Genomic DNA, 27,353 nt, shown 5'->3' with positions numbered 1-27,353 from the left:
TTAAGCTTTGGCTTGTGACTTTGACGCTCTACATACTGCTCTTTTATAAAAGGTCTGTGCAAACACGAGCACATTATAATGGCTAGTGATTCGTTTCAACTTTTCTGCTGAAGCACATGATACGATGTCACGAAGGGGAGTCGAGCGGCTCGATTTTGTTAATCATGGCCATAGAAAGCCAACAGACAATGAAGCCAAAGAAAGCATCGGCGAAATTAGCTGTAGGTGAAATGGTAATGTAGAAAGTAATGAAGAAAAGAGAAACGAAGGTGGACGAAAAGAACTTGTCTCGCCGATGGAAGCCGAACCACGCGTAATGCGGAGGTCGTCGGTTCGGCTGCCACAGGCGACAAGTCATCCTTTCGCCCACTCTGATTTCCCCTTGCCGTCATTATTTTTGGCATATCAACTACAGCTAATTTCCCCGATATTTCTCTTGGTTTATTGTCTGTTGGCTTTATGTGGTCATGATTAACAAAATCGAGCCCCTCGGTTTCCCCTCTTCTCACGTTTATTCATAGCAAAGGTCTCGAATGTGGCAGTCTTTACGTCATTAGGCAGCATGCGAGGGTTTATTAGCCACGTGCCTATTCACCTGAGATCACGTTCTCGCCGGACCTACAATAAAAGTTTCCTCACTCACTCACTCACTCACCTGAGATCACGTGTTACGTGACGCCGTCGGGCAAAAAAGGATGTTCCACATCCGACCACCATTGCTCTGAGTGGCGCTGGCTAACACTCCTAGGGTTAGGTCTAGTAAACACAAATACTTAAGTTAGTGGCCGGATCGACAGCCTTCTCCGTAGCACAACTGGTAGTGCAACGTACGCGTAATGCGGAGGGTGTGGACTCGGCTTCCACCGGCGACAAGCTATCTTTTCGACCACCTCCATTTCTCTTTTCTTAATTATTTTCCACACTTACATTTCAATTACACCTAATTTACCCGATGCTTTCATCGGCTTCAATGTCTGTTGGCTTTATGTGGTCATAATACGATGTCAGCATGCATGTATCGTCGAAAGAACTGACGTAGCGAAGCATGATGACGACAATACCAGCACAATCTGTAGGTAACATTTTTTATTTGCATTCGAAAAAATTGCAGTGTTGTCCGTTCGGCTTGATAGCTTTTCCGATAGGGCGCTTCTTCTATTCGCACTTGTGGTATTAAAGATAATAGCAAGCACTACAACACGAGTTTACTGGTTCATCTGAAAGAAAAACAACAACCAAAAGATGCTTTATATAGTTCAGTCGTTTGTGACAAGAAAAAATGCCCACATAGTCTTATGCCTACTGCCGAGAATACCTCCGTTTAATTTATCTCAACATTGTATTTCACACACAAAATATGCATGCGCCCCCATTAAACGAACACTTTAATTTTCCAAGAATAACGTTTGGGGAGACTTTTTTTCTACCATTCGAAAACATGTTATCGCGTCTACGCATCATTTGTTCACATGATACGAAATTGTTTACTACAACCTGCACACAGTGCGATCGATCCACAAACGATATTATTATTTTTATGAAGTTAAATGGTTTCTTGACAGACGTTGAGATTACATTTGTGTACAAAAGAAGCATTACAACCTTCAGTTATGGGTATCTGCGCACAGAATCTTAGAAAGGGTGATAATTTTTTTTGATCAGAATAAACCTGAAATATCGCGTGCTGTGAAGTATACCTTAATTAGCATATAATGTGTGTGTGCGTGTGTGCGTGTGCGTGCGTGCGTGCGTGCGTGCGTGTGTGTGTGTGTGTGTGTGTGTGTGTGTGTGTGTGTGTGTGTGTGTGTGTGTGTGTGTGTGTGCGTGCGCCAGCGCGCGCGTGTAAGTGTGTGTGCTTTGTTCTTTGTCATTCTGTTTCCTTTCCGGGCACGTAAAGTAAGCTCGCACAATTGAGCCCTTAATTTAAATATTCTCTTGCATATATGTATTTACTTACAAAGCAAGCATATTGTTCATAGAACAAGCTGTGGTCTTCCTCACGCATTATTTATAAAAGAAAGGGCCAAAAGAGTATAACCAAGTGCTTGAGGTCATTTTACTATCCCACATCTGAAAGCCTTTACCCAATGCTCAGGGATTATTTTAGAATACCATCGGCAGTGCGGCAGCTCTCTTGACGTTATGAATGTTTTTTTTTTTATCGCGGTTTACCGTGATGAAATGGCCCTTTTTTCACTTCTTGGTGAGACTACATTGGGCGCTCATAAGTCGAGGAATTGCTCATGTCGTGATGCCTTCGGAAGAAAGCTGTTTCCGTTATCCGAGGAATCTTAATAGAAATGATAAAAAAAAGAGCTTTGTTTTGTTTAGAGTTTTGTTTACGCGAGTTCTATTTACCAGGAATCACTATACATTCATGTCAATGTTTTGTTTGCAAGCAAGCGATTATTTAAGTAAAATGGGATACAGGCAGACATACCTATGTGCAGTGGTTATCCAATGGAATGTCTGACGTCACAACGACGTCAGTCACTCCCTGTCCTCACCGGCAGGTACAGGGCAGGACTGCGTAACAGCGTATGATAAAGTGTGACATACTGTGATAATTCTGTCGCATTCAGCCGCAGAAGAACGACAAGGCGAAAAGATAGGGTAAGCATGTGTATGCGCACTGCAGGACGAACTTGCAACAAGTGACTAACTTGGGCGTGCGGGTATTCACAAAAAGCTCTAACGCTACAATTGTTCATAAGAGCAAATTCCAGCCGATCCTGAGGCTGAACTTTTATTCGTGAAGGCCGGTCGGCCAACGGCAACACAACACTTACGAAACAAAAGCTTTGATAATTTGGCCCCTGTAGTTTAGGCGAAGTATGTCCACCCTGTGATTCAGATAAGATGAAAAAAAAATGTATATAACACGCAGGAGAGCAAATACATGAGTCGACTTATGTGACGCATTATCAGCTGCAGCGGGCCTCATTTTATCGTGTCAACAATTAGTCACCTAATTAACAGACATTAACTGACTCCGAAAGCAGAGGCTGACATCGAATATTATAGATTACTCGTGAAAAACAATGCGTTAGTTTGGAATAGGTAAGTTTGGGTGAATATTTTAGCTCCACAAATGAGGCCAGTCACTGCCTACGGCGTGCTCATGTAAAGTGCAAGCGGATGGTTCAGTATATGGGCTCCAGGAATGCGCCACAAGTTGTTTCCATTTTTTTTTGGCCAGAAACTTCAAAGCTATAGTCTCGTAGAATAACATATACTTGAATATTTCGTGGCCGTACTACGCATGAGGCAAAGTGTTATACGGCTACGCACGAAAATAATAAGGGAAGAAAATAAATAATTAAGCACTTAGTCCAAAATCAGAAGAGGCAGCCGAAGCTCTGTCGACAGGATGCCTCTAAATATGGCAGCATTTTCAACCAAGGTAGCACCAGAGCCCTTCAATACTTTCATTGAATATTGTATTGGTGATCATTAAACTCCCGCTGAAGTTTTGGCTTAGGGATAGAAGCAGCCGCTGGAGGCGCGACCACTGATTCATCGTTGCGACTTGAATGCAGTTAAGTAGTGTGGTTAACCCGTTCCCGGCAAGGTATTCCAAGAACTCCATCCATCCCTCCTTTCAACATCCTCGCGCTTCTGCTATTTTGTCTGCTGGAATGACTTATTCCTAAACGCGGTACAACTCACCGTTTCGAGGTGGTCGATGACGCACTTCACGGCCTTTGCGACCTGGACCGAGAAAGGGAGCGCCATTTGAGGAAAAGAACAGAAAGCGTTCGTTCACGGGAAAATGGAATGGAGCTTCCACCTATCAAAAACAATGCGCTCAGTAGATTTGCTCCAGAATTGAGCAGCAGCTTAGTGACGTAATCACGCAAAACGACCGAACCTCCTTTCAGCGTTACTCTGCATATGCACTTTGTAGGCATCCTGCATAGCTTATACCTTGAATGTTTATGTTTGGGAGGCCTCAAAAAATTTAAGTGAGCAACATTAGTGACATGTACGTCCAATAAAAACATGCCACACTATAGGTGCGGTTACATATGCAACTTCTATATGTTTTATAGGTTGTTTTGTAGGTCAAACTTGATAGAAAGGACGAGAAGCAATAGATGTAAAAAAAAAAGAAGAGAAACTTCAGTAACACCTCTCCCGCCGTCCTCCCGTTAGCTAGGGTGGTTGCTTGGGCTAGTTGGTAATTCATGATCAAAAATAATGTACAGCGCAAAGGACAAGGACAGTGATAGACGACATACACAGCGCTCCTTATTCGATGAGATGTTATAGAATTAGATACTAGAAAAACATAATTGTGTGAAAAAAGAAACCAAGGAGACCAAACTTGGCTTGAGACCAGACTTCTACACGTTACAGAAAAATGTAACTGATTACAGTTACAATTACTTGCTTCAAAATTTAATTGAATACAGTTACTAACTACAGCCGCATGAAAGTAACTGAGCAAATACTAAGAAGCAATCGATTATATTAACGTTACTTTCCACCCTACATTTATTAGCACTGCAGAAATACAATAAATAGAAAGAGCTGGACCAGCTCTTTCAATGCGCTTTCCGCAGTCCTTCACAAGGTGTTTATCTGATAGAAAATTATTACTTTTCGAAATTTTCTTCGGCAATATTCTCTCGTTTTCTTGCGAAGATATCTGGCAGCGACACTGAAAACTTGCTCGATGTGCGTGCTGTAGAGAAGGGCTGTGTTGTAACTTAAGAACACCTTCCTCGCAGTATAGAATCTGTTTATACACCAGCATGGTTATTTAATATGGGGCGTAACGAATCTACGTTTGAAGAGGCAGGAGAGATTGAACACTTTCCGTGGTGTTGTCCAAAATACCAAGGTGATAGGAACGCTCTGCTGGAGAATTTGCAAAAGGACCCTCCATGTACGTGCCATGCAAAACCGTGTGTTCCCGAAAAGGTCAGTTATAGCCCGCAATAAAAAGCTTCACGCCTTCTTATTTAATTCCCAAGATTGACTGGTGTGATGAACGTGCTCTCATGGTATGGACGGTGCATGCACGGCGCTCGTGTAGTGGGTTATAAGGTCTCCAGAGACGCCAAAACGACTGCAAAAACGGCTTCTACTCTTATTTCAGCATTTCTTTGCAGCTAGCACTGCGCAAGGACGTTTAAACCTCCTTGGCACCGAGGAAGCTGCAACACTCGTTAGCCAATATTAAAGACGAAAGCTCCTCATGATGTTTGCATCAGCGCCGCGTCGTCTGCTCGGTGGCTGTTCGCCATCCTGTCGGTTCCTGCTCCTCGAATCGGCGCATTGATACAATGAAGGTATTTGCGCTGTAACCATGAGCCGCGTTTACATGAATGCCACAGCAGGGCACCGTGTTATATATACTCTTCTTATGTAGTTTCTTGTAACCTTCTTAGCCGACAGCAGGGGCGAGTGCCCCATTAAGTTCACCAACTCCGCGTCGTCTGCTCTGAGCTTAGTTGGCTTCAATAGCAATAAATAGAGTGCAGAGGACGAGACAGTAAAATTTCTACACACACACGAACAGTACGAGCGCTCGTACTGTTCTTGTGTGCGACGAAATTTTACTGTCTCGCCCTCTGCGCGCTATTCATTGCTATTCGAATCACGTACCAAGAAGCCCAAAAAGCTGTGGTGCTGTTTAGTTGGCGTTTGCTTAGGGTAGCCATGTCGAGACTAGTTAGGAAGCGCACAGAAACCAGTTGAAAGTAATAGCGACTCACTTTGTGGTTGTGTTCGTCCTGGGGACACTCTTCAAAAGCAGCCCTTAGTTCCGGCTTTGTGACATTCTGAGCCAGCTCCTTCATACGGTTCAAGTTGACGTCGTTCCTTTCAACCTGTAAACACGGATTACGCGCACCACAGAACATACATGCGGTTATTCTTGTTGCTCCCAACATATCATAATAAATTGAAAGCAGCTTGACAGCGTATTGTCAATGAGTTACTCATTTCGTCGTGCAGATAATTTTAGCGTTTCTATGCTCGCTGCAGCATCACTATCACGCTTGAGATAGGCGCTGTGGCCTGAGGTGTCGTGAAGCATAATAAATGAAGCACTCTTTCACTCGAGGAATGAGAGGTTTGGGCACTGAGTTTAGTACCGCTGCATCAAAGTGTAAGCTCATTCGCGGGCGTCATTCACTTTCGCGTTCGCGTAGGATGATACGAGATATCTGTCCTTAAACGGCATACGCTTTCTGGCTCTGACGCTCAGCATCATAGCATTCGATAATATCCAACACCGAAAGATTTAGTGGCACAGGTGCAGCATGGATGCATGGTTCTGTTGGTCGCTTGGTGGCGACGCTTAAAACCAGTCATTTAAATTTACATTTCAAATCGGCCGCCATTGCAAGGAGCACTCATAAAAATATTTTTCATACAGTTATGAGTAAATACATCAAACTTGGCGATGACCGGCCACTAATGAAGCAGACTTGGTAGCGAATATCTGAAGCGACGGGTAAGCGTTGTGGGTCTGGTTTCTGCATAGCGTGCTTTTCTTTGTAGTATTCATGTTTTTTCGCTTTCGATTACATGGAAAGGCGAAATCAAGTTAGAACAATTTGAGTAACTGTGAGATCTGGTTACGGCTTCATTGACTCAAAACATTTTTATAGCAAGGAGAAACGTTCTGGACGTAAACATGCAGAGTATCTATCGGAGGCGACTTTTACGCTCTTGTATACGCTTTCGCTGCAGAGAGTACATGTGCGATTGTGATATCGTCTTCTAAAACAAACTTATAATTCGCAAAGGTTGCCGCATTCTCATACACTGAATTGAAGTGAATTGAATTTATTCTGTAACAAAGTTGCGAGGATGGTCAGGGGGAAAAGCGGCAGTTTGCAGCTTGAGAAGAACCTGGCCATCTCACACACAGGGCAGCATCGCAGCGGTTGACCGAAAGCGTGCGCTTTGCATATAACGATGCTGACAAAAATAAAAAAATGAAGATAAAAATAAATACACATATACGCGAAATCCACGATCAGTTTACATAAATAAATTATTGTAGAACGCTTTCATACAGATTTTTGATAGAGGTATGATAGAGATGAAAAGAAAGAGAAAAATGAACTGGTCACCGGGAGCAGAAATCATGATACAAATATTTCGCGTAGAGCAGGTATATTATGTTCATTAAGAGGCTTCCTGACTGCTCACAACAAAATTAGATGAAGAATAAGAATACTTAATTCTTTACACATATTTTCGACATGAATAATAAAGAAGTGCAAATATCTACCATGGGGTCAACTTACGAGGTTGTAGCTTTTCAGAACGCACTCCAGACCCTGCAAAGAACAGCAGCAAATTGTCAGATACCGCAATGCACGACTAAACATAAATCCGAAATATACAGTGCAAATACCACAAAAGGAAGAAAAATAATGCTGTTACCACAGTTGGAAACATTAAGTCCCTAAGGCTGCTGGTGCAATATGAGGCTCTCTTATGCATACTGGTAAACAGAGTCAAGCGAAAGTGTGGTTTAAAAGCATGTGTGAAAAGTGAAATTTGTTTTCTGACAGTTGAAATAATTACCCTGCCTATTTGTATTGCGAAATTGCTAAGTTATAGCCTGAAATGTCAATTTTGTTGCCGTTCTGCAAGTTCCGTGAGAATTGGCAAATCTTTGAAGCTTTTCATGAATATTATACGACCATGAACAATAGAACAGAATTTAGCTGCTTTCTTAAATGAAAAAAAGAAATTTCATTGGGATGTGTTAGTCATAGCCTATATAATGAGAGCAATTCAGCTGTTGCCTGATATTAAAGTTAGACGTGACTCAGAAGCAGGGTTTTCTTTTTAAGGATAACGTCTTGGGAGAGTTAGTGTTTACTTAACATGATGCTTTATAGCGCAAGAAGGCTAAAGAAAATAGAGAAAGAAAACAGTGAAACAGTGACAGGCGAAAGGAAAGACGAGCGCTAGAAAAACCTTGTGTCAATACGAATTTCATAAGCTTCCAAGGAGGCAGGTGGAAGGCCCCTTCGCTTATTATCAAGAGCGTTAAATTAAAACGAAATTCTGGTGCTTTACATGCCAGTAGCAGGATATGATTATGACACGCGCCGTCGAGGGACTCCGCACTAATTGGGATCATCTGGTTTTTTCTTTTTAAAGTGCACTCCATGCATGGTACGCCGGCGTTTTCACATTTTGCCCCCATCGATATGCCGCCTCCGTGGCTGGGATCAAGAGCTAGCTGTTTGTAAGCGGAGTGTTTGTTTTTTTAGTGGCACTGCGGGATCACTTAAGAGCTGCGCGAAAAGATGGGGCATTGTCAGAAAAAAACCAGCGCAGAACGCACGTGACAAAGTAGTTGGTCTTCTCTGCCGTGTCAATTGGGTAAGCTATATTTACTATAGGTTGTTGCTTACGTCGCCTATCATAACTTGCAATTTCTACACCGCTCGTTTGTTGGTGTTATTGTATGTGTGCTGTTTTATAGCTCAGCATTGAATGTGCGATTGCTTAGTTTGCATGGGTATAAGCCATTGTTTGGTAACAATTAAGGTTATTCCAATATTCAAACGACTAACGTAGGAGAAGAACGGAGTTAATAATATTAATTCGTTAACTTATTTTACTTACTATACCTACCTATACATCACCCATAAAATGTTATTAGGGAGATTTAGTTAAACCTAGAATAGGCATATAGTTGAAGTCGCACTGTGAAGACGTATAAGCATGGCATAAATAATCAACAATCACAAACAAGCACTCATAAAAAGAAACGTTAGTTGCATACAATCTTGTGTACTACAAGCGACAAATTTTACACATTTCGGACATATCAATAATTGAGTAGAACGCATTTTGACAACACTTAGAATATTCTGCGAATGAACCGGAGCACTTTGCAGCTTATTCAAATCTCCAATTGCACAAGAAAAAAGGGAAAGAAAATCGTTATGGCGGCATCAGCACAACGGAATGTTTCTCTATTTTTTTGTTGGCATTGACTTTTCTTTCTGAAATATACCGAAGTGATTTGGAATACCGATTTTTTACAATGCCAGTTTCACTTTTGTATATATGGTGCATCATTTTTAATAGTGAGATGCAGACGCTGGCGGGGAAAGAGCATTTCTCACCTGTCTGAACTTGCGCATCTCAGTGCCACGGGAGTGGTTGCGGCAGTTTTCGTACTCCTGTGCTTTCTGAGGAAAAAAAAAAGAAAGCAGACCAGCGTCGAGAGTAGCGCTATAAGCTCGATCACATTTTAAACATCAATCTTCCATATTTATTGGTGTCGTTATGGCATCTTAAACGTCGCTCACATACTGCTCACGGGAGCCACAAGTACTTCCATTTACTTTAGCGACTCACGAATGAATATATATATCAGAACGTTTATTAAAAAAAAGTGCAGAAAGTGAGTGGCTAGTCGAGGAGCGCTAGTTGCATCTCCCGATCCTCGCTGGCGAGCCAAGTCTCCCACTGCTACCTTTCGGAAAGTTTGCCGGCTATTTTTGGTGTATTAATTTTGGGTGGCCTGTTCTGGCAGTCCCACGTAATGTGGGCGAGAGTTGGCCGGCCTCCGCACCAAAGACAGCGAACGCTGTACAGCGTTGGGTGAATTTCATGTTTCAAATAAAAGTTTGGGAATGTGTGCGTCTGTATTCGGCGCCAGTCATAAGAGTCCCGCCTGGATAGGTCAGGGTGTGGTGGACTGTGCTTTCTTCGCTCGCGCCGTCGGTGCTGAAGGATGTCTCGTGGTAAGAAGGCGTTTTCGTCAGAGTGGTTGGGCGCACGGTTAACAAAAGCACGAGCTGCGCTGACCGCTCTCTCATTGCTTTCGAGTTCTGCGTGACCCGGGCACCAGAGGATCATGTGTTTCTGTGTTAGATTGGATTCTAATAGGTGAGTGGTGCTGTGTGGTAGCCTCCCTGTGACGAAGAGTCTACATGCGATTTGGAAATCTGTAAGAGCTATCGACGATAGTCCCAGAGCGTCCTTAGTTTTAATAGCTAGTGCGATGGCTGCAGCTTCTGCGGTATTCGCAGATGCAACTCTAGCCGTGGCGCAAGTCACAATCCCTTGATCTGCGGCCGCTCCTACTACTGCGAGGGCGTACTTGTAAGCACCATATCAAGCGACATCTGTGTAGACTGTATCCGGGTTTTCGCCGAATTGCTTCATTAACTTTCGAGCTCGAGCACTTCTACGACCCCGGTGGTATTTCGGAGTCATGTTCTTGGGGATTGGGGCTACTATGACCATTTCACGAAGGACTTTGGGCAGAAATTCGAGTTCTTCTCCCGCATACTGTGGGCGAGTCGGGTAACCCACGCGGCAAAGTAATTTTCTGCGTGAGGAGGTTAAGCTAAGCCTCTCCCGTTGAGATATGAGCGTCACTGCCCGTAGCTCCTCGTAGTTATTGTGAATCCCGAGGGCCAGCAGGCGTTCTGTAGAGGGGCCGACAGCCGCTTCGTACGACGTTCCGATCAACGCATCTAGGGCCTTTGGTTCTGTTTTCGTGGGGTCCTGGAAAGGCAGGCTATATGTGAGACGACTTAGCCCAAAAGCCTGAACGAGCCGGATCGTCTCTGCTTCCTTGATCCCTTTTCGGTGATAAGTTGTTACTCTACGAATCATACGGGAGATCTCTTTCACCGTAGTCCTATAACGGTTCTAATGGTGCGGTCTACTCGTTTGTTGCTTTGCAGCCACAGTCCAAGGACTCGCATTTTCTGGACCTCTCTTATCTGGCTGTCTCCTAGAAAGAGACTGACCGGCTCGTGAGTTTGACGGCCTCGACCTCTGATCCTGATAAATTCTGATTTATGAGGAGCGCAGCTCATTCCGCTGCTGCGAGCGAAGATTTCAACAATGGTCGCTGCTTCTTGCAGGATTTGTTCTTTTTGTCCTAACGAGCCGCTGGTTGGCCATAGGGTAATATCGTCTGCATATAACACGTACCCCAGCCCGGGTATGACGCCGAGTGTTTTGGCGTCTCATGACGAAGGACAAAGTCGCCCCCGACTTGCTTAAGCTTAGCCCAGTGGCTAAGCCTAATTGTTTACGTTGCGCCGCTGAGCTCGAGGTAGCGGGTTTGATTCCGACCGCGGCGGGGGGGGGGGAGGTATCAATATATATACACACATATATATATATATATATATATATATATATATATATATATATATATATATATATATATATATATATAAATATATATATATATATAAACGAGAAGAAAGGGGGTTAACCGAGGCACCCGATAATTATTAGTCATATAATGAGAAGCCAACAAACACTGACACCAAGTACAACATAGGGGAAATTGCATGTGCTTAATAAATGAAATAAAGTAATGATAAATTAATGGAAATTAAAGTGGATGAAAAAACAACTTGCCGCAGGTGGGAACCGAACCCACAACCTTCGCATGTCGCGTGCGATGCTCTACCAATTGAGCTACCGCGGCGGCGTTTCCCCATCCACTTTCTTGGGTATTTATGTGTACTAGTAGAACCCTGGGAGTGTTAGCCAGCGCCCCCACTCACAGACCTTGGCGGCGGACGTGGAACGTCTTTTTCGCCGCAGGCGTCACGAGAACGTGATCTTTTTCGGTTGAAGGCAACTGGTCAATAAACCCACATATGCTACCTGAAGGCATCAATGTTGCCGGATTATGTAACACTCGAGACCCTCGAGACCCTCGTTATGTAACGTTACATAACGAGGGTCTCGAATCCGGCAACATTGATGCCTTCAGGTAGCATATGTGGGTTTATTGACCAGTTGCCTTCACCCGAAAAAGATCACGTTCTCGTGACGCCTGCGGCAAAAAAGACGTTCCACGTCCGCCGCCAAGGTCTGTGAGTGGGGGCGCTGGCTAACACTCCCAGGGTTCTACTAGTACACATAAATACCCAAGAAAGTGGATGGGGAAACGCCGCCGCGGTAGCTCAATTGGTAGAGCATCGCACGTGACATGCGAAGGTTGTGGGTTCGGTTCCCACCTGCGGCAAGTTGTTTTTTCATCCACTTTAATTTCCATTAATTTATGATTACTTTATTTCATTTATTAAGCACATGCAATTTCCCCTATGTTGTACTTGGTGTCAGTGTTTGTTGGCTTCTCATTATATGACTACATAAATAAATAAATAAATAAATAAATATATATATATATATATATATATATATATATATATATATATATATATATATATATATATATATATATATATATATATATATATATATATATATATATATATATATATATACACCGTGGCCGCTCAGGTCGGGCGCGCTAGCGTGTTCTATTCTCGCGCAACTGGCACGTGAGCCCATCTTATCCTTCGCCTGCCTTGGAGGCAACAGTCGCGTCGCTATAGCGTCTTTGCGTCGTTTTAATTGCAGCAGAAGCTCTCAAAGGTTTGCGCATTGAGTTTCGGCGTACATCCATGTAGAGTGTGACCCGTTTCGTTTGCTTTTGATAAGCAATAAACAAGCTCGGAGAGGGCGTTGTCAAGAGGAAGAGAGAAAAAAAAAACACGTTAAGAATCAGAGAGAATAACTATACGGCTGTCGGGTTGGCTACCCTGCAGAAGTTTGGAAATGTGGATTAGGGATGAGGAAAGAAGGTGTCACGGAAAGCTAGTGCAGCGAAAATTTCGATGTGGCATCGCTGGCCGTTTTTTTAAAAAATTTAGCTACTTTGGCATTATGTTTGGGCTTTCTATTCTGGCTCAATCTAAATCTGACACATTGTATTCAGGAAGTACTAATCAAGCTTGTTTCAGCATTTCTATCCAGTTTGACGCTTCTTTTCTGACGCCACTCAGTAGATGGCGAAACTCTGACGCTTGCATATCAGGGACCGTACTTTGGAGACATGCATTACAGTTTTGTCCTTATCGGAAGCGTTGAGTGGCTGACCGTAATAGCGGCTCGCTCGTATTTGAGCCAAAAACCGACGACGAAATTAATGGGAAATAGAAATTGGCCCTTAAGGAATACGGTTTCTGGCCGTGTTTTGTCGTTTTTAAATATAATAATAATATTTAACTTAGTTTGTTGTTATTTTTCTTTCTGCCTTTCATATCTTCTCACTTCTTTCCCTCTCAAGGCACAAGATATGGATTTAGCAGCACAGCCGGTACTTTCAACACAGTAAGTCTCCACTGCGAGTGACCGCTTTAAATCTATAAAGGGAGGCTTGCCCGGGAGCCAAAGACCGCTATTCTCTCTGCAACTTCACTCGAAACGAAAATTCATCCTTTGAGAATGCTTACGTCAGTTGGCAGCTTTTGAGCCATGCAGTCCCTCCATTTGGTGAATTGTTCACCTGTGAATGTACGCAATGAACTGTTATTGCACGCGCAGCACATGAGAGTCGGCGAAAAGGCAAGGAATAGTAACTAGCGAAGAGTCTGAACTTAGTGTACAGTACGGACAATGGTTAAAAGAAAAGCCATTTAGTATTTAGGGTGACTGACTGCACCTTAGTTTTGACACACAGGCCTCGATAATAGTTTTTGTTAAAGGTTTTACGTCTACCAGTTTGCAGGAAATATTACTAACTCCCATCATGAACATTCTCTACTATGTCATAAAAAACAGAGGATAGGTCACTGTACTAGAACATTGATTAAAGCACCACCACATTCCAATTTGTCTACTTTATTTAACATGCAGCATGCGGCAATCCGCAGCCATACTACTCACTGCATGACGTGACAGGCAAATAACCTATCCATTCAATATACTGCCGAATGAATATTTCGAAGACTAAGAAGCCATGGGCACCCTAATAATTAATCCAACATTCACTAGCGCCACCTATGTTACTTCAGCAACACACATAGATTTATCAGGGAGTAATAGTGAAATATAAACCAGGAATCCTTGCATATGTATTTAATAACGGTATATTAGGAAAAGAGGTGTTGTAAAAAATAAAATTTATTTAACTGTAACCCGACTACAGATATGCCTAAGACAAAAATTTTTGTTGCCACTGGTACGCACTAATTTTGGCTACTACACTGCTGCATTCCCGGCTGTAGAGTTTTGGAATGACATACCATTGAGTACGGAGCAATGGTATTAATTAGTGGCATTTCAAAAAGAAGCTATTTCATTCATTTTTTTAGTCATAAACGGTCGGCACTAACAATTATGTACTGCTTTATTTTGCTGTTATTATATTGTGTATTATTACGATGTTCGCCATGTGAACAATCTTAAGGCGTGGTTTAATTATTCATAATAGCGCTATTTATGTAGTTACGGATAAGTACGTCGCTCTGTTTCGATCTCACTATATCTGTTTACCTCCACGTAACTTCTAGCTCAAACGATGACTCCTTTCATGTTATGAGACTTCTGAATACTTCCAAAAGCAGGTATTGACTTGCTGCATAAATAACGTTTGTCTTCATTCGATTTAAGCTCTTCGAAGCTGTCTTTGTTAAGTGCCATATATATATGTATTTATATATATACCAACAATTTGAGAAAGAAAGAACTATGCATTCTTCAGAACAGAAATCGGGTGGATAGTGTTAGCGTTTATCTAAACTCACAGTACCATTCTCTTGCTCGTCCTTTTTAGAGTAATTAGCCGAGGCAGATTAATTTACTTCTGAAGTATAGCTTGAAACGTTCAGGCGTCAATAGGAAAGTTGTTGAGCTTCACAAATATTGCCCAACCCAGGTACTTCCAACGAGATAGACTTAGCAAGGCCGTTTTTATTCGGGAAAAACGAAAGCCCGTGGAGCTAAAGAAAAAAAAACACCATGGGACAGCGCGCTCTATGTGCCCCATAGAGTTTCTCACTATAACACTAAAGAGGGAAATCTGGCGCCACCGTCTGTGGGAGTTTCTTAAGGGGCGCCGCGTTGTCGTGGGAATGACGGTACATGTGTCTGCGAGGTTTGTGTTGGCTGGTGTTGTAGGAGGCTTCGTCTAAAACGTGGATATGGCTACACAACGCGTTCTTAAAGTAAAATATTCATAAAATGTTTCCATTCATGCAAATTGCATCTTTACTCACCTACAATGCATGATGAAGGGAAGAAAAGCGAGAACAGACAACAAACTGTTCCAAAGTGAGCGCGAATCTTGTCGTCTGTCCCCCAACTTTAGCGGCCCGCTGATACTTTTTAAGTATCATATAATTGCACATGCAATAACAAGTTCTTATACATAAAAAACATGCTTTTGTGTAATAATAAAGCTAAAACAGCTTTTTACGTGCAGTTTTAGTAGAATATGAATCATTGTGACAGACGCAAGGGTGCTTGCCTGGCTCTCCCAGAACGATGTCAATCTGAAGTCGCAATATACCTGCATTCCCATGCATACCACAGCGCAGCAGCGCCAGATTTCCCTCTATAGGTAATATAGTGAGAAGCTCTATGATGCGCCCGAATGCGCCCCAATTACAACACTCTCATGAGTGTTTTGTAAGAACATCGCCAGCGCCGCGCCTTCCCTTCACTTACGAGAAAGGGCTTCAACTTTCGCTCTGCTCTGGCATTACCGGTAGCGGCTGGCGACGGCGCTCCGAAAAAGCGCCTCGTCAGCAGCCGCTCGCGCCTGTTGCCGAAGAACGCGCCGTCATCAGCCGTTTATTCCGATGTGACGAGAAGAGCAATTTTCTTTTCAGCATTCAAGTCGATGCGGAATAGAAAAATACACACAGAACATGCCTCATAGATCTGGAACCTGTGCGAGAGAGAGAGAGCATCATTTGTTACAACGCCGCTTTTCTTCCTAGCTGTGCCAACGGCTAGATGCATGTGAGCTCGACTGTCTACTACTGCCGTGAAGAATTTTTTTGCAGTGCCTAAAGCATGCCGTACTCGAGCGAGCAGAAGGCGAACATGGTCTTAGCCTTGGGAGCGGAATGGGGCGACAAGAGGAAAGCTGCCAAGGTATACCGAAATCTGCAATGTGGGGAAAGACCTAGCGCGAACACAATTGTGAGGTGTTACTTGACGCTGAAAGAAACAAGTAGCTTCAAGGAGACGCGGCACAGAAAGGGGACCATCAGTGAAGAGGCTGAAGGAGACATTTTGGCTTTCATGACTGCAAGCCCTCATTCCAGCGTGCGTGGTGTGAGTGGTGAGGTCGGCATTTCAATGTCTTCAGTGTCAAGAGTTTTTAGGAAGGCTTAAATGCATCCTGATCACCTCCACCTGCATCAAAAGCTGGAAGAAAGAGACTTTCAATGGCGGCTTGATTTCTCAGATTGGATCCTTGTGAACAGTGACGAAATGCCGGATTTTGTTGACAAAGTGCTCTGAACAGATGAGGCAACCTTCTCGAGAAATTGTAAAGTCAATATCCATAACGCGCATTACTGGAGCGATACGAACCCGCATTGGGTGGCGCAGACCAGGCGCCAGTACCAATGGTCATTGATTGTTTGGTGCGGTATCTTTGACAGAAGAATAATTGGCCCCATATTTTTTTACCACATGCTCACTGCTCAGCGGTACGTGAACGACATCTTGGAATGCCCAGTCGAAGATTTTCGTTGTGATCTTCCTCTTCCGTTTTTAAAGCGAACTTGGTATCAGCATGACAGGCTCACAGCAGCAGCCTTGCCCGAGCCTGGCTTGACGAAGCCTTCAAACACCAGTGGGTCGGGTGGCATGGACCAGCGGCATGGCCTGCAATGTCACCGGACTTGACACCTCTTGAGTTCTTCTTGTGGGAACATGTGAAAGACCCAGTGTACCGCAAACTTACAATTACACCGGAAGCGCTAAACGCAGAGATTACTGAGGCCTGCAGCAAGATGCCGTCTTGCGTAATCAAAAAGAATATATCGGACGTACTGAAAAGGTGCCAAAACTGCATTATGGCAGAAGATGACTTGTTTGAACACAATATTTCGACAGACGTCACAGCGAATACATCTCTACAACCGTTATCCATCTGTGTGAAACTTTCGTACGACGTGGAAAAGGCACGTAAATAATATGAAATTACAAATTCTCTGCCGTGAAGGAATGGACAGAAAGCTAAAAAGCAACCTTCAGTGTCAGTTTACAATTCTTCCTTTTGTGACAACCAGCGTTATTCACACGACGTCATCAAGCTTGTTATAATGCGTGTTTGCTTGTTGGGGTCTTGCTCCCTAATTCGAACTCATGAGCTTGTTATTTTTTCCCGCATGCATTCTGCGAGCGCGAGAGTGCAATTATCACCACAGAAACGGGAGCCGCGCTGTATTTCAACTGCCGCCAGAACTAATTGGCGTTTATCTCGGAACCACTGGTGTTTATCCCTGTCGGGCAGCACGAAAGGCGCGAAGCCAGCGATGTTTTTTGCAAAGCACGGTTGTGAGCGCTGTAATCGTGGCGCATTCGGGCGCACAGAGCACGCTGTCACGTGGCATGTTTTAAACTCCGCGGGCTTTCGTTCTTCCCGAATAAAAACCGCCACGCTAAGTCTATCTCGTTGGAAGTGCCTGGGTTGGGTTAATACCATTACGACTAGATAGTACATATGGATATCATGGATACATGGATACATACAATACATGGATATCCTAGATATGCATATTATTATTTGACGTCGATGTGTATGGATGGGGGCATTCCCAATTTGCCACCCATGAATATGTGCTTTGTTGAGTACAACTGCTATCCGCTGTCTCGGTAGGTTCCACTGTGACAACACTGTTACTTCGGATGGTCCAGACCTACGGGTGTGGGATATTGCGTTGTATAACAATGCGGCGGAATCTATGGTGACGACGCGAGGTACTGTTGGTTCACTCTGTAGCATAGAAGTGTCAGCAAAATAATGGAATGCGTTTATTGCAACGCAGCGCGAATGATTCTAGTCTCTAGCGGTACCGTTTACTTAGATTGTCTGATACTCGATGTACCCGATAAAAGAAATTTTTCCCAGTCGGAATAATCCAGCTATACTTGGTGTGCAGTGATAATTGCAGCCCATTAGATGAGCGTTATGTTTGCATGAAATTATTTCAAAATTTGATGGTGGTAAAATGAATCGTCATTTCAAGCGGTGGAATTGTTTTACACGGGTGTCTTCATAAATGAGCTGTGCTTGCAGATAATGATGTTGCGGAAGAACAAGCCTCCCTGTTGAAGGAAGTTGTATCCTCTCTTAATCAGTAATTCTGCGTGTCCGATATACGACGCTGCCATGCATGTACACAGAGCATATGTGTTCTACTAGCTGCATTCATCTACCTTTATTTAACGCGGAACAATGCCTTAGGCCTGCTCGTATTCCAATAATTAAGATAAAGCATGTGCGGTAGTCTGGTCAACCAACGTAGTTTGACGCCATTAAAGCTGTTTAACAGGTTTGTGTACTTAAAGCAGACATATGGAGCAGAAAACTCAGAATGACAGAATGCAACAGCCAATTCAGACCAAATACTGCTTATTGTCACGTGATGCGTTTGCTTATGGTCGCTTTATACGGAGAAAGCCGGCGAGATGGAAGAGGAGGTTACTCACGGCGCGAAGCCCGGCCTCCAGCGCTCATCGCCACCGCCACAAGGCCGGCGGCCAGCACAAACACCACGGCGGTCTTCATATCAGACGACCTTGGCACTGTCGACGCAACAACTGCGCAAACGGCAAGACAACACGCAGTCGATTGACTGCAACACTGCTTGTTTCACTCACTACTGCGTAGACACACCAACCTAATATCTACTCTCCAGATTGCGACCGACCAAGCGCACCTCTTGGGTAAGACAAGGAGGTCACCTGTTTCACGTCGCGTACATAGAACAAGAAGTCGCGTGACAGGCTCGCTGTGGTTTATATATCCATCTCCTCCGCGTTTCTTTCTTTCTTTCTTTCTTTCTTTCTTTCTTTCTTTCTTTCTTTCTTTCTTTCTTTCTTTCTTTCTTTCTTTCTTTCTTTCTTTCTTTCTTTCTTTCTTTCTGCCTTTCTTTCTTTCTTTCTCTCTTTCTTTGTACAAGGCGCTTCGCCATGTTACGTCACGTGACAGGACGCCCCAACAAAGAACCAAGTAGCCTTGGGGGCGACCGTCTCGTAGAGCGGGGAGGACGCGCCGCGAAACTCCGAAAGTGCACGCCACGTGGGCGAGAACGAAAGCGCATTACCGGCCGCTTAAGCACGAGATGCGCCACTCTGTACACACACGGGTTTGCATGGCGCTTACGGACACGCTCTCCGGTGTGCTCTTTTTGTATACGAGGCAGTCAGCAACACGTATCCTGCTCGCTTGCTGACGGCCTCTTGCGTCTCGCCATTTTTAATGATGTAGCTCATGCAAACTAGACAGGTCCACTCTTCGTGTTTCTGTTTGTTCTTGCTTTGACGGGGGCGAGGAGGGTGGGGGGAGGAGGCGTGTACAGCCTGCCTCTCACCTGTAATTTCCCGGAAAGCCGGCCGTGTGGCCTCTCGTGTAGGTAATCACACGGAGAGATATTGCGCAACATCGCAACGATTAGTGGGTTTGCGTATTGGTGTTTCTGCTGCTCCGCTTCTGAACTTAGGAATAGAGTGCCGCCTCGACTTACGACAGGCTGCAGCTTGGCTTTTTCATTTAACTGGCTGTTCGATGGAAGAGTCCACAGAGAAATATCTAGACACAGTGCGCTCAGTCTGAACAATGGAAGACGAAAGCGAAGAGCGACGTCCTACAATGAAGTCTCTCATTGTTCTATGAGATGCCATCAGCCGTCGGCATTCATTTCCCTTCGTCCCTTAATATAATCAGTTCGCTACATAGAACCTAGTTCATAGTTCGCTACATAGAACGGAAACGGCTAACGAACCTGTTGTGCTCGTGGAAAATGAGTTGGCGAATATTCCTGCCCTCATTATAGGCATCCTGCCAGCGAATCATTTCGGCAAACCTGTTCAAGAAACGTACGGCATTTCCATCTCATGGCGTATGCCCTTGCGTAACATCCTACTCGACGTAGGCGGCAGGCTTTTATAAACTGCCTACTTTCAGCGCAGCTTCGTCGCACGCTGTGCTTGATGCGCAAACTCAATTCCAATAAGAAGGATACGCAGGTGTTGCATGAGTGGATGTTGCAAGCCAATACTTTAAAGGAACGCAGTGGAGGTTCAAATGTTTCTCTATACGTTGAACCTTCGAACGTTAGGATCATTGGTCGCGGCACTACGGCACTTTGGCTAAGTGACAACTGGCTAATGCTCAGTTGGCCGCGGCATCGCGACCAAATGTATAGACGTCAATACTATGCATAGTGCATACACAAAGAGTGGCGGTCGAAGAAATCACACGAGTTTAGACGTGAAGCCCTGCAGGCACGCGATTCTCAATCTATCACACGCGCGAATCACAGCCGCGCACCCTGACTTTGGCTAGTCTCGCGCAAAACTTCTTTAACACTTTTCGCTGTGCGCAACACATTCCCATCAGGCACAGGGGTCACGAGTAGCATGTCCTCAGAAAGGGAGCGGAAGTCCCGAGTGGTGACAATCGCTTACGCGCTGAATCTAATGTTCTGGTGAGGTCAACTAGTGATCGGAGCTATACTAATCGCTTTTCATAAGAGTTTACAATGTGACATAACAAGAGAGAAATCCTTCAAACTTTATCGTTACGAGAACGCCATTCTGACGTGCATAAATGTTCCAAGCTGTGAACGCGCGCGCTGTCAGTCCGGGTCACCAGCGTAGTCGTAAAGTAAGACGTGCACGAATGTGCTCATTAAAAATTGTTATTACAGCTGCGACATGTGGTGTGGTGGTCTTCTCGTGACATCTTCGCAAACCGGCGGGGGAAAAGGGTCACCGAAGGAGCGCGAAATAAGTCTAGAGCAGCATATAAATTTTTTTGCAGATGTATCTGTATTTATACCGTGAATCTCGCGCCAAAATTGCCGTGCCTGCAATGCCATGGTAACCACACATATTTCCAGGTGCTTTATCGAATTTGGTTTCATTTTCTTGGCAGCAGAAACTCACGAAACTTCAAGGTACCGTCCACGTGTATTGTTTAATTCACTGCAGGAACTTTCAGTTTTAAACAACTTAAACAAACTCGCGTGAATAATGCTCGTAAACCTAAGAATGTCACTGAAAGACCACGCGAAATGACAGTGCAACCTCAGCGTGCATATTTTGTTGTTTAAGTCTTTTAAGCAGCAGAGCCCTAAACTTATGTTAAAGCTGGAGCGCCTACAATTCCAAAAATGCAATCTAGCATTCTCGAAATTAACGTTTCTTTGTCACGCCCCTTTAACAAACGGGCGAACATAAATTCTACTGCGGTGTTTGCGTGATTATATGCTTACGCACACAACTACGCATCTTTAACGGCAATGCGCTCACTAATCTGCGTCGCCTGCGGCATAGGGTTAATGCTTCCGCGAATGGGTGGGCTGTTTTTTCGAAATGGTCGCCCGTGTATAGGAGATACGCATGCCCGTCCTACAGCCGGAGAGACCTCTAACAAAAAAAATGAAGAAATCAGCGAACGCCGCTTTAGTCCGCCGTAGCATTCATGGAATGATTATCCAGATTTCTATAATTTAGACCACACATCTCCACCCATAATGAAGTAAGTTTACGCAAGTTTATTGAGGACATACATAACACGACGCGGGCCTCAGTGGCTGTATCATTCCGCTGCTGGGCACGAGGTTACGGGTTCGATTACCTGAAGAGGAGGCCGTATTTCAATGGGCGTGAAATGCGGAAAACGCTCGTTTAAGTGAGCGCACGTTAGAGAAGTTCAGGCTACCAAAATTAATCCGGGGCTCTCCGTTTTCGGCACCCCTCATAGTCAACTATGCAGTTAGGAGATGTTAAACACCACACACCTGTCAGGGTTGTAGGATCGGCCTTCGAATACTTGCCTGTGTAAGTTGGATACCGAGAGGATTAAAGCCGATGTTCACTCGAACGCAGTGACCTGCAGACTGCGAATATGAGGTGGCCACAGCGGGAGAGACGCAGAGTGTCGCAGACTCCTCTTTCTTGTGCACGCGCCTCTGGGAGCAAATCCAGCAAAAAAAATTGTGGAAGCTCTTGCTGCTCGCGCCCGACAAGGCGACGATCTCGTGTCGCGAGCCACCGCTGGTCTCCTTCTCTCCTGCATATTTGTTTTTCGTCGAACGAGCGCCTCTTCCCGGCAAGGCAAGGGAAATCTTATCCCGACGATCGTGCGGAAAAGAGGAGCTCGGCGGATGCGTGGTATACGGTTGCTTCGCATGACGAGTTCACTGCGGCAGGGGCTCTTGACGATCAGGCTGATGCCTTCTGACAAGAGGACTTCGTGGAAGACCCTTCTCTTGTTTCCTTCACGTGATTTCTTCACCGCTGGAGAAACTTGCGATAAGTGTCCAGAAATATCGCTGCGTTGCCACTTGTCTGCACTCGGGTTATTCTCCTGCGCTAAAATGCTTAAAAAATAAGTAAACAGAGCAGACAAGAAAGACTGAACTTTAAGACTGAACAGAAAATCGTGAGCCATTCCACTCTGTGAAGGTGGTTGACCAGTGAAGCTGTTTAGCAGACGACACGGAGGTGCCACATAATTTTGAACAAAGGTACGAACTCATTTATTGTCTTGATCGGTGGTCAGTATTTCACTCGCAGCTGCAATCGCATTCTTTGACAATGTCAAATGGATGCACGTGCGCCACTGAGTGATCGGTTGGGCCCGATCGGTGTGGCATCGCAAGGGATATGTCTGCAACACGGAACGCGTAAACCGCTCCCTTCTCGGTACCGACACATCCACATTGAAATCACCGACAACGACAACAGGGATAGCGTCATCCCAGCTAATTCACGTAAAGCGAGTAGCCATGAACGTTACGGGACTATGCGCAATACTAGGAATCAGGAATGCAATATGCGCCGATGATATCGCTATCTGGACCATCACTGGTTCCGAAGGAGGGAAACAAGACGCCCTCGAACAAGCGACCGACGTCGTCCAGCAATATGCAAAAACAAGTGGTCTCTCATGCTCCCCCGAGAAGTTGGAACTATTAGTCGTTCGCCAGAAATCACGAAGAAAACTCAATGAAATACCCCACATCACACTCACTTTCGACGGCATCGAAATACCCACAGTAAACCGCATCTGCATCCGGGGCCTCCTCATACAACAGGATGGCGGAGGCGAATGCACCATGCAGCGTTTCAAGCAGACCACCTTCCAAATCATGCGAATGGTCAGCTGCATCAACAACAAACTATATGCACTGAAAGAAGACGGCACAAAAAAGTTCACCCAGGCCCTGATAGTCGGCCGCATCGCCTACGCTGCCCCGTACCTACCCTTAACTTCAAAAGTGAAATATCAATTAGACACACTTCTGCAGAAATCATACAGGCAAGCGCTCGGCAAACCACTGGGAACAGCCACACTCAAGCTCGAAGCCCTAGAAGTCCATACCACAATAACAGGAATCATAGACGCCCACCTCGCAAGCCAACGAGAACGCCTAGCCCTCGCATCAACAGGAAGAACAGCTCTAGAGCACCTAGGCTGCCTCACACACGGCAAAGGCCACGGACAAGCAATCTATCTGGCTCCCAACATCCGGGAGCCCATCAAGGTAGCTCCTATCCCCAGAAGCTTGCACCAGGAACATCATGCCGGTCGTCGCCAAGCTCGCGCAAAGACCCTGCAGACAGTATATGGCAGTTTTCCCGCCACACTATACACAGATAGCGTGCATTACCCCAACAAAGCAGCCATGACGGCCAGCGTTGTCGATGATGGTCCGCACTGCCAGCGCCCTCGAAGCGGAGGAGACAGTCATTGCCTTGGCCATCACCCCTAGTCTAACCAACCAACACGTCACGATTATTACTGACTCCCAGGCAGCTTGCCGTAGCTACGCAAGAGGCAGAATACCTTTCATCGCCCACCGACTCCTCAAACAAGCCTCCCAGTACCCGGACGTTGAAATGGTATGCACTCCAGGACACGAGTCTCTCCGTGGAAATCAGCGTGCGCACGCTGTAGCACAAGCTCATGCCTCCTGGAAGCCACAAGAGAGGGATACGTATGGCCGCGTCTATGGAAGCCGTGCCTTTATAATACAACGCCATACTACAACGTCACATATTGAACAGACGACGATATCCACCTCCACACAAGATCCTCTCACGTAAGGACGCCGTAGCATGGCGACAATTACAAACCAACACATACCCCCATTTAGCAGACTACACGCAATACACCCTACGCTATAGTCATTCAAATGTACCCTTTGTAACGACTACGCCTCCCTATATAATACCACATGGGAGTGCCCCAACGTAAAGGCAGTCCCGAAAATACCCAACCTCACACCCGAGCAGTGGGAGGCCATGCTGACTAGCTCGGACCCTCGTGACCAGCAGCATCTGGTGCGGTGGGCCCGGGAGACAGCAGGAGCCGCAAGAGCCCTGGACTGAGGGTGCCTCCCCGCGCAAGCAGAAAGACACCTGCTTGTCTTTTTTTTTTTTCATTAACTGTTTTTCCTTCTCCTCCTTAACGGGCTATGAGTCATTTCATTTTTTGCTTGCTTACGGGCGTATGAGCCATTGCTCACGGGGGTATGAGCCATTGATGAGCACAGTTTTCGACATGCTGTTTTGCATGTTGTATGCGTGATTGGAAAGAATTTAAGCACTCTTCCCTTCACTTTGCTGAGTGTTTGTAGCCTCTTCCTTGCGGGGCTACAAACACTTATTACGAGTTTCTTGACTCACATATTCAGACATGTACACGTTCAGCGTGTATATGTCTGCGAATATGTGAGTCAAGAAACTACCTACGTGTGGTTCATAGTTTATATTTTTTGCTCATTTTTCCAAAAATTTTATACGTGCTGTATGACGGTTCGAGGGTGTATATATAGCGACGAGAACGAGAAATAAATCTGTTGTTGAAAGTTAGCGCTGTGTGTGTCAGATGTGCCTTCTGTTGTCCTTGTCAAGCTTGCGCTATAACAAAATAAAATCAAAGCGGAGCCCTACAATATGGGTTCTCATATTCAAAAAGCCTCATGGATATATTAACCCAATTTGTATATAACGGAATGCCCTCTAATTACAGTGCTGAACAGTAGTGCCTTGGAACACATCCTGACATCATACTAAGATGGTCCTACAATTATGCACGGAGTATGTTTTCGGTATCTACTTAGGACGGTGAAAGCGACTTCATCAGAAGCCTTTTAGGATTAATGCAGGATATCCGTAAGATGTATGAATTCCCGGACGCCGACATTCCCGGGACTCGCTGATGATGCTGTCGTGTTGTGTGGGCTGAAATTGGAATGCTTAGGTTGTGCAAGAAGAAAAAAAATGGCCGCGATAGCTAGCGTGGCGTTACGCTAAGAGGATATACGAGTCGCATGCAGTCCTTCGTGCAGTATCAGTCGAAGGACACATTTGCAGGCAGTCTGTGCAAACAATCCGCACATCACTATACCCGCCGGTGGTTTTTTTTTTATGCAGTCGGCTCGTCGCATACCACGGTACGTTGGTCTAGAGCCACCCAGCCGGGGTAGTCCGTATCCAGCATGCGGTTTAGGCCGGGCCTTGCAATTACGCGCGAACTGATTGATTTAGCAGAAATAAATTATTTTCGTATCATCACAGGTGAACTATAGTGGTGTTCAGGAGGGCGTAGACACCATCAACTCTCTGAGATTTTCATTTTCATCGCTTCGGTATTCACTTGCACGATGTTGCTGTTTGAGGCCGCGTGCTGCCTATGCACACATATTGCACTTTGTACAGATTCGCGTCCTAAATGCAGCAGACATTCGCTTGAATGCGAAATGGGCAGCTTTTTCCGCAGAAAAAGTGCAACCTAGACGGCGGACAGACAAGACTACGCAGAATCGATAAGTATACAGTGGAACTATCGTAAAACCGCACAAAAAAGCAAGAGAAAAAGAAAAAACCCGCTACATTTCGTTTATGAGCAGCGGAAGTTATGTCGCGACAATTTGACACTGGAGTGAAAAGCTGCAGCGGGTGTTTACACAATCGAAAGGCCCACCGTACCAAGGCATGTGCGTCTATAGCCGCATGCTGCTCCGCGTCAGAAAGCAGTCCGCTCAGTGTCGGGCGCCAAGACCATGCGGTGTCCAGTGATCAGTGATGCCTGTTTCGAGCAATGTCCAGTGCCGCGGTATTTCGAAGTAGAATGTAAGTTACAGCCCGTCAGAATGATATGTTTGTTTTAGCGAAGCAAAAATTACGTTTAAAAAACGTGGCGAAGGCGCTGCTCGCTATATAAGCTCAAGACGTCACTGAAAGATTGACGCTGCGCATACAAAGAACGTACGAGTGGCACGATCGTACTCCGCTACCGTGCCAAGCATTTGACGGCTATTCGGAAGCACAGCGGGGCTCACGAAGTAATGGCTCAACCTGGAGCACGAAGCTGTGTCTACCTATCCATGCAGCTCGGGGATGCGACTTCCCGTCCTTTCAGTTCTCCTCACGGTGTTAGGTAAACTGAAGCCATGCCTTGGCTTCGGTTAGGCGTGCGTGATCAGCACGTTTCCGCATGTATTTTCCATGCGCATAAAATGCGTGTACAGGAGGCGCGCAAAGAGTGGCATATATGTGCTCAAAATCAAAGGGCACAGACAACCGCGTGCTCCGCAGTGGGGGTGGACGTTTGGTTGGCTTCGAAAAATTGCGAGCGCTTTCTCGTTTTCGATAACTTAAATGGAATAAATATTGAACCTTGGAATGGGGGGACCCTGGGCATGATCACATCTTGAACTCACGCTGTCCGCGTTTTCTTTCGCTCATTCACTACATTTAAGCGTCAGTGCTCCAACAGCAACACGGGGCTTCGTGAGTGAGCTGGTCGATTCCCAGCTTGAAGGAGTATGGATTCAGCAGTGTACTATGTTGGGCGAGTTGGTGCATAGCGAATAGATGTAATGTGGCGCAATGTAAAATAGCGTACGGGAGAGAAAAAAAAAAGAGGCGACAGAAAGAGCACCAGTCTTTCGACTAATTTCATTTCAAGCGCAACACCGAAATATATGTGCTCCCCAAAGATATGCACACATCGAAAGAGCTTCACGTGCAGACAGGCTATAATAATGCAATGTTCAAAAATTATCGCACCCATTCTAGTAAAGAGCAATGGATGAAACACTGATGCAGCCACGACCTGTCTTGTTAATGTGATAGGCTTCGAGCACCTGTCGGGCCAATGCCTCCCGACTTCTTTCCTATCACACGTGTGTCGACCAAATATCGGTGCGTAGCCGCACGAAGCACACGTAGAAAGGCAGGTGTGAACCCACACCATTCTTAATTGATAACGCGCGCTCCTTTAATCGGTCGTTAACACAGCAGTTTCATCTATATTGCCTGCTCACGAGCAGAGCGAT

The 27,353-nt window shown here is 45.2% G+C and overlaps 1 protein-coding gene and 1 non-coding gene across 2 annotated transcripts; one reads left to right on the top strand and one right to left on the bottom strand.

Moving 5' to 3' along the window:
• Positions 1-1,068: 1,068 nt before the first annotated feature.
• On the bottom strand, positions 1,069-18,763 carry LOC135906920 (uncharacterized). Its single transcript, XM_070539682.1, has 9 exons — positions 18,717-18,763; positions 18,487-18,597; positions 13,269-13,321; positions 9,114-9,179; positions 7,269-7,301; positions 5,724-5,837; positions 3,670-3,711; positions 2,441-2,526; positions 1,069-1,217 (listed from the first exon to the last, which is right to left on the bottom strand). The coding sequence occupies exons 2-8, from the start codon at positions 18,563-18,565 to the stop codon at positions 2,491-2,493; spliced, it is 423 nt and encodes a 140-aa protein (XP_070395783.1). The 5' UTR covers positions 18,566-18,597; positions 18,717-18,763; the 3' UTR covers positions 1,069-1,217; positions 2,441-2,490.
• On the top strand, positions 11,923-11,995 carry TRNAS-UGA (transfer RNA serine (anticodon UGA)). The gene has a single exon. It is a non-coding gene; the product is annotated as a tRNA-Ser (tRNA).
• Positions 18,764-27,353: the final 8,590 nt, after the last annotated feature.

This window comes from Dermacentor albipictus, chromosome 5 (genome assembly GCF_038994185.2).
Source record: "Dermacentor albipictus isolate Rhodes 1998 colony chromosome 5, USDA_Dalb.pri_finalv2, whole genome shotgun sequence".
NCBI lineage: Eukaryota > Metazoa > Arthropoda > Arachnida > Ixodida > Ixodidae > Dermacentor > Dermacentor albipictus.
Note: the sequence above shows the minus strand (reverse complement) of the source record. Positions and strands in the feature narration are given on the sequence as shown.

What these genes read in the sequence shown, in the direction of transcription:
- LOC135906920 (XM_070539682.1), bottom strand. Translation starts at nt 18,565, where the DNA reads ATGAAGACCGCCGTGGTGTTTGTGCTGGCCGCCGGCCTTGTGGCGGTG. An exon ending in TTCTGAAAAGCTACAACCTC is followed by an intron (nt 5,838 to 7,268) that starts GTAAGTTGACCC and finishes CCGTGTTTACAG; the next exon opens with GTTGAAAGGAACGACGTCAA. An exon ending in AGGACGAACACAACCACAAA is followed by an intron (nt 3,712 to 5,723) that starts GTGAGTCGCTAT and finishes TTCTCGGTCCAG; the next exon opens with GTCGCAAAGGCCGTGAAGTG.